At 33.9% G+C, this 8,336-nt stretch overlaps 1 protein-coding gene across 1 annotated transcript; it reads left to right on the top strand.

Annotated features, from left to right (window-relative positions):
- Positions 1 to 3,026: 3,026 nt before the first annotated feature.
- LOC134712466 (F-box/LRR-repeat protein fbxl-1-like) lies at positions 3,027 to 8,336 on the top strand. The gene is made up of 2 exons (XM_063574028.1): positions 3,027 to 3,153; positions 6,619 to 8,336. The coding sequence occupies exon 2, from the start codon at positions 6,624 to 6,626 to the stop codon at positions 8,109 to 8,111; it is 1,488 nt and encodes a 495-aa protein (XP_063430098.1). The 5' UTR covers positions 3,027 to 3,153; positions 6,619 to 6,623; the 3' UTR covers positions 8,112 to 8,336.

Below are 8,336 nucleotides of genomic sequence, written 5' to 3'. Positions count from 1 at the left end.
TAGTGGACTTTTTAAAATTAGCTTCATTTTGACAAAAAACTTGTAATGAGCACAGTAATCATCCACTATACATTTTTGTTTTACCCTTGCCATGGTAGTATAATGTATTTCTGGCTTCATAGTAGTCACAGATGGTACCAATTGCCCATTAACAGTGCTTCTACTGTACATTAGCCTGTTTTAAATGATACTTTCATACACAGTTTGTATCAGAATATCAAGTTCATAGAGTAATGCAATTGAGCAAACGCTAGGGTTTCAACTCACTGATGTGAAATATTCAAACACATAATAATCCAAGGGAAAACTTGTCAACAAAGAAACAGAAATCTCCTGAAGATTTTGTCCTATGGATCTTAAGAAAGAGGGACGAAAGATACCAAAGGGACAGTCAAACTCATTAATCTAAAACATACTGACAACTCCATGGCTAAAAATGAAAAAGACAAACAGACAAACAATAGTGCACATGACACAACATAGAAAACTTAAGAATAAACAACACGAACCCCACCAAAAAACTAGGGGTGATCTCAGGTGATCTCAGAAAGGTAAGAAAATCCTGCTTCACATATGGCATCCGTCGTGTTGCTTATGTGATTACAAATCCGTTAAATAGTCTGATTCGGTAGGTCACATTCATGAAAGGGAAGGGGATTGTAGTTACGACGTAAGGAACATATCCGATATCATTTGTGAAACGGTTATTCCACAAAGGTCAACCAACTCGTGATGGCGTCCGTAAAATTTACGAAGGGATAACTTCAACTTCACCATTTGGAACTCTTGGTTTAAAAGCTTCCTTGTGAGCAGCAACCCTCTATCAAGAAAATCATGATAGGAAATGCAAGCACGGGAATATATCAATTGGGTGATATATACCCCGTATACAGGTGCTGATGGAAAGTTGCTACTTAGAAGTAGGAAGTTCACAATTGGAAAGCTGAAATCATCCCTCATTGTCAATTTCTAGATGTAAGTCAAGATATGATGCCGACTTAACTGTATCTGTAGTATCCTTTATCTCTAGCTCGACGGGATAGATGTGTTCCACATAGTCACAAAATTTTGAATTATTTAGTGAAAGAACATTGATCTATATAGCGGAAAGTAGAGTTAAAGGATATTGTTAACTTCTTATCTTTCTTCCTAAGAAGTTCCTGCATGAATTCAGCCTTATAATAATAAAGAAACAAGTCGGCAAGTAGAGGGGAATAGTTTGTTCCCATTGTAATGCCGACAGTCTGTTGAAAAACACGTCCTCCGAACGTAACCAATATGTTATCAATCAAGAAATCAAGCATCTTGATAATATCAGTTTCAGAGAAGACTACTAACTGAGAGTAATGTTAGTTTCTTTGCCACAGTGTTCTCAATGATTGCGTTAATAATAATAATAATATGATGATGATGATGATGATGATGCAGTTTTTAATCTGCGTGTTCATTCCATTTGTGTCATTTTAATGTTAAAGTTAACATTGCCATAAAAACGGGAGGTTTGGCTAGCCTTAAATCAGGTTCAACCCACTGTTTTTTCTTAAAATGTCCAGTACTAAGTCAGGATAATGGCAATCGTTATATTATAGTTCGTTTCTATGTGTGTTGCATTTTAGTGTTTCTGTCGTGTCGTTGTTCTCTTATATTTGGTGTGTTTCCCTCAGTTTTAGTTTGTAACCCGGATTTGGTTTTTTTTCAATCGATTTGTGAATTTCGAACAGCGGTATACTACTGTTGCCTTATTCGAGAGAAAGGAATCCTGAAACATGTGGAATACACCCACTCTTAAAGTAAGGACCAACTTTTAATCACCTTATTCGTCTTTCCATCCGTTTGTGCAGCAAATATTTTCGTCATACACTTCTCTGACACAACAGATAAGAATAACTTCATATTCAGCAGCGTGTTGAAGATGAGCTCTTAAAGCGTAGCACATGAAGCTGTTAACCAAATATAAGAGCATTCTGTGTGAGGACATTTTTGGTTTGACAGATAGATGTAATAATGTGTATTATATAAAGGCAACAGTAGTATTAATGTGTATCTATGTTTTGGTTGATCAAAATTGGTGTTTGTCAAACTGCTATATAACCAGTGTAATTTTTCTGACAAAACGGTTGGTTGAAAGTTTTTGATTTTTTATATTTTTGGTAAAGTAAATACATTTTTTATAGCTAGAATCATGAAAACACTATTTTTTTTTATTTTATTCACCTGTGCACTTTATTGTTGGACCTCGTGTTTTCATGAATGAACAGTTGTATTGAGTAATGCAATTGCTTAAGGAATAACACGTGATGTGCAGTTAGCCAATCAGAATCAAGTATTATAGTAAAACATGCATCCAATGTAATTATTTGGTTATATATCTTTTTTTTCTACTTCCGAAAACGCTAACAGATTCCAAGATACGTATAATGTTGTTTATATAAATCATAAAGTGCTATGCATTTTAATACATCCAGATGTATTTGTTTTATGATTAACTTATTTTCACAATAGTTTAATAATTACATTAGATGTATGTTTCATTATAATACGTTATTCTGATTGGCTAACAGCACATCACATGTTATTCCGTAAACAATTGCATGAGACAATAACATTTATCATGCATGATGACACGAGGTCCCACAATAAAGTGCACAGGTGAATTAAATAAAACTGGATAAAAATCGTGTTTTCGTGATCCTAGCTAAAAAAATGTAATTATAAGTATTGAATGCTTCTTTTTGTAACTTTATAGGGTTGTAAAAGCGTTGACCGTGCGTACATTTTTAGAATGAAGCGCTTCCGCGCTTCATACAAAATATACTTCGGTCAACGCTTTTACACCCCAATAAATTTACAAAAAGAAGCATTCAATTCTTAAATGAATTCTGTAAGCCTTGTTTAGATTCTGAAAATATAATCGGATAAACGAAAGACCCATCAAGCTTTGTGCTTACAAACAAATAATATTATAACATAAATATAGATTTGTCTGGCCTATAATTCAGGTAAACAAAATGAATCACGATGTTTATAGTGATATCACTTTGGTGTGAGCACACGTATAAAATAGTGTGTTATAAATTTATCAATAAAAGATTGCAGCTTATTTGTAAATAGATAGTTGACACGATTAAGACATTGCTTTCAGAATAAATTCTTGTAAGTAAATATTTATCTATATATTCTATTTTTAAATAATATACGCCTGTTATATACAATCTACACTCATTATGTTTTACTTTATTCTACAATGATATCAATCTACAGCATTGAAGCATAGACATATGGATCTATGACATCTAAATATATATAATATCACTTTATATATCAGCAATCATAGCCTTGTTGAAAGTTTTTTGAAACTATCTACCCAAGAGGTGGTGTATAAAATCCGATATGAATTCTAGAACGTTGTGTAGATCTGTTAGAGTACCAAACATTTCTATCAACTACACAAGTATTCTCAGAATGCTTGTGTAAAGCGAATCTCCATTATAAACTAAAAGACAAATCGAAAGTATTGGTCCAGCTTTGTTTCATAAAAGGAATGGTAAACATATATACAAGTATCTTTTTTCGGGGAGGGATATATTGTAGTTTTGTACAAATCTGATTCAACCAAATTATATATGACGCATGCAGACATTAATTTATCAAAAATCAAAAATGTTGATTTTTTAATGACAACATATTTACTACATTTGCAGGACGTGTTTTTGTACACGCAATCCGCATTTCATGGGATCAAAATGATTCATTTCTTGTCAACTTGTTTCTTTATTTAAATCAGGAAGAATTCAATTGGAGCTTCGATCTGAAAATGAAAACCAATGGGAACCAATTACGCCCCACTTCTCGCAGACTTGTTTCTTTATTATTTATGAGGCTGACTTCATACAGGAACTTCTTAGGAAGAAAGACAAGAAATTAGTAATATCCTTTAACTTTACATTCTGATATATAGATAATGGTCTCTCACTAAATAATACAAAATGTGTTGACTATGTTAAACGAATCTATCCTATCGAACTAGAAATAAAGGATACTACAGATACAGTTAAGTCTGTCTCATATCCTGATTTACATCTTTAAATTGACAATGAGGGTCGGTTGAAAACAAAACTTTACGATAGATGATTTCAGCTTCCAAATTGTGAACTTTCCATTTCTATGAAGCAACATTCCAGCAGCGCCTGCATACGGGGTATATATCTCCCAATTGATACGATATTCCCGGGCTTGTTTTTCCTATCATAATGTCCTTGATAGAGAATTGCTGCTCACAAGGAAGCTATTAAACCTAAATTTCCAAATGGTGAAGTTGAAACCATTCCTTTGTAAATTTTACGGACGCCATCATGAGTTGGTTGACCGTGACGGAATAATCGTTTCACAGATGATATTGGATATGGTCCTTATGTCGTAACTACAATACCCATCCCTTTTCACAAATGTGATCACCGAATAACGACTATTTATCGGATTTGTAATAACATAAGCATCACGATGGGTGCTACATGTGGAGGAGGATCTGCTTATCCTCCCGGAGAACCTGAGATCACCCCAAGATTTTGGGAGTGTTCGTGTTGTTTAGTCTAGTATTATTTGTTGTGTCTTCTGTACTATTATTTGTCTGTTTTTTGGTGTTTTTTTTTATTTTTAGCCATGGCGTTTTCACTTACTTTCAATCTATTAGTTTGTCTGTCCCTCTGATATTTTTCGTCCCTCTTTTATAGCTTCACTTATATCGAGAAATTGACAAAACGGCGAGCTAGACTACACTTTTAACGAGACTAAGAGCAATGGGGTGGTCTAACATTTATATCCCCGAGAATAAATTTATTTTAATATAACCTATTGTGGTTAAAAACATTTGAAGTAATAGGTTTGTTATAGGTATACAAAATGACAGGTGTAGTTTTGTTTTTGAAGTACTGCTGACCGTGTATTATTTTCTGTACAGATGTATGGTGGAGTGTACTGTACCGAGACGGTTGTTATCCATTCGTTTGATGTGTGTGAGCTTTTGATTTTGCCATTTGAATACGGAAAGTCAAATTCCTATTTTACTTTTTCTCGGAGTTCGGTATTTTTATGATTTTTATGATTTTACTTTTTGTTAATATTAATTAATGGCATTCAATCCATCTAAGAAAAAAATTTCGTTTTCCGTCTAAGGGAGAACGTGTAATTGTTGTGAAAAGCTAACAGTAAGCAATGTACACTATCGTTACATTCGATCTGTATTTAGAGTCATATTACTTTCAATGATGGAAATATGCAGGGCCTCTTGAAATAGTGAATTGTGTTTTGCTTTAGTATAGAAAAGGTGTAGTTCCATTATAATAAATTCCCAAAGGTATAAAATAACAGACCATGCGGGGACAGGGATTATGAAAAAATAGGCGGAAGATATCAAATGAATAGTCAAACTCAGAAGTCAAAAACTAAGTATGCGATGGGGAAACAAAACTACCAAAGACAAACAGCAGTTTACAAAAGTCAACTTAAAAACCAAATACAGAGCAAACCAACCCCATTAAAAAAACAGAGGTGATCCGAAAGGGTAGGCAGATCTTGCTACACATTTTGCACCTGTCAAGTTACTCATAAATGTACAACCACGGTGATAAGTCAAATTCGGTAGATCACATTCGAGGAAAAGCTGAGGGAACTGTGTTTATGACATTGAGAACATATCTGTCGTCATCTGTGAAACAGATATTCCATAACGGTTAACCAACTCACTGTGGCCTCCGTGCAATTTTCAAATGGTTGACTTAATATTCACTACGTAAAGCTTTTGGTTTAATTGTTTCATTATAAGAAGTCACCCTCCATAAAGAAAGATATCTCAGGTGTTGTGGAAGGTTTAACAGTTTCTGCTTCAAACGTAGTATCCACGAAAGAGCTGGTCAAAATAAAAAGGTTTAAAAGTAAAGGCCGTACCGGACAGCGGTTTGGAGCTATGAATGAGGGATATGAATATTGATATATGATTAAAGTCTTATAGACATCTCGATGATGTTTTTTATGGGGTTTTTTTTTGTAGATAAATAACACTGTTTGATTTTTTAATTCAATAATCTTTTCAGCCCGGCAAAGAGTTTAAAAATTATTGATTATTTAAATTTAAATATCACAAACTGCACTCAGGATTTAAGCAAGTCAGGAAAATGGCAACTGTTATCTTATAGTTCGTTATTATATGTGTTGCATTGTCGTTTGTTTTTTTGTTTTCTAGCTCTGATAGTTGATGTGTTTCCTTTAGTTTTAGTTTGTAACCCGCATATTTTTTCTTAAAATCGATTCAGTACTTTCGAACAGCAGACTTCTACAGTTGCCTTTATTTAGATACAAGAAGAAATAAAATCACCACCCCTGTTTTATTAAATCATCAAGAGAAATATGAACAATCATTTTAATACCGGAAGTCATTCGAGATGAACAGAAAATTGGAAAAAGAAACAAAACTTTCATTTATCTTTTTATATAGTATGTGAATGGTTTCAAGGATTGACTAAAACATTATTGTACAAACTGAGCATAGTTTCTTTGCTACCTACTGTTTTTAGCATCTATTAGCAAACTTATTTTTAAACTCCATTTTATTTTTCATTTCAGACAATATGACTATCGACAAATTGCCGCCCGAAGTATTGGTGAAGATTCTATCATTTCTCACACAGGCAGATTTACTTTTTGTCATCCGCAACGTTTGTCACATTTTGAGAGATCTGACAACATCGATATGTCTTTGGAATTATGTTGAATACATATATGAATATCGCAAAGATAAACTTAATCGATTTTACCGTTCTTTAGTCAAACATAAACTGGTCAATTACATTGTTAATCTTAAAATAACAGAAGAACTTTTTTGGAAACTATTGAAATACGACAAGCATGTCAAATTTGCAAGCCTTAAAAGCATCGATATTTCTGCAGATCTTTTACGATCAGGAAAAATATTTGCTGAAATTTGTAATAGATGTCCCTGTTTGGAAAGCATAAAGATATGGGCGGTTGTTGGGGTTGACGTAAAAAATATGTTTAAAGTTTTGTCAAAGAAGAAATTTATTAACTTTGACGTAGGCTACTATAATGAGGACAAGCAACCAGATTTTGACAAGTATTTATTGTCTTTCCTTGGAGCACAGCCAAATATTAAGCAATTATCAATACGTACATTACATTCGCATGATGAGAGTGATTTGACGCGCATTATTGAAGGGAATCCTCAAATTACCTTCCTTTGTCTATCAAGTAACTACGTATCAAATCAACTTTTTAAAAAGTTACATCTTAACTTGACAAAGATAGCAATACATTCCAATCTATTTGACGACCAAGGTCTCGAATGGCTAACAAGTTGTTCGAACCAATTAGTATCGATCAATGTTAAAGATTGTGAAGCTATCACAGACCTGGGCATATCTTTCATCGGTCAAAATTGTCCTTCGTTAGAACATTTAACTTTTGGAAACCACATGCAAACTAAAATTGGTAACGATGGACTGTTGTCAGTTGCTCAAGGTTGTCCTAAGTTGAAAACACTGCATACACATTTTATTTGGAATATTAATGATGACAGCGTCGTCCTCCTTGCGCAGTCTTGCACGTTTTTGCAGAAAGTATCTTTTGAAAAGGGTGCACAATTCACAGATGCATCATTGATTGCAATAGGAAACAACTGTCCATTACTAAAGTTTGCCCGCTTCAAAGAATGTGACGAGTTAACAAAAGACGGTGTACTATACTTGATTAATTCGTGTATATATATGGAAACATTAGAATTGTCATGTTGCCGTGGAATAGGTTTGGAGCAATCAAATACAGATTTAAGGAACACTTCATCAACTTTAACAGACGGATTGGATTGCGCAGAAAACATTCAAATAGAGACAAGTGGATCAAGCACCAAAAAGCATTCACATTTAAAAAGGCTCAATTTATTCGGATGTCTAAGTACTTCCAATGACACACTTTTATACCTGGTCAAGAATTGTCCCGACCTCCGGTATTTAAGCAGAACGGACACGGGTATTCAGTGCAATGAACAATTAATCTCAGGCCTTTTAAGAATTTGTTCTCTGTTAGACACAACATATATGTGACAATGCAATTGTCCATAATGATATTTCGTTGCATTTTTACATTTATATTTAAAACAACATCGATGTGTCTTCTTCTTATGATTATTCCAGGCAGGAAACCAAATTCAACGATTGAATGTATAAGTTTTCGCGAAAACTAAACGGGGCGTCGTACAACACAGAGAATGATTGACCGAAAGCGTCTGTTGTGTTGCCCTTTCTTGGAGACTATCAGTTGGCGTCTGC

This window comes from Mytilus trossulus, chromosome 3 (genome assembly GCF_036588685.1).
Source record: "Mytilus trossulus isolate FHL-02 chromosome 3, PNRI_Mtr1.1.1.hap1, whole genome shotgun sequence".
In the NCBI taxonomy this organism is placed as follows: domain Eukaryota; kingdom Metazoa; phylum Mollusca; class Bivalvia; order Mytilida; family Mytilidae; genus Mytilus; species Mytilus trossulus.
The sequence above is the reverse complement of the archived record's forward strand: the minus strand, read 5'-3'. Positions and strand labels throughout refer to the sequence as shown.

Bases quoted from the DNA above. Each gene is read 5' to 3' on its own strand.
- LOC134712466 (XM_063574028.1), top strand. From the start codon at position 6,624: ATGACTATCGACAAATTGCCGCCCGAAGTATTGGTGAAGATTCTATCA.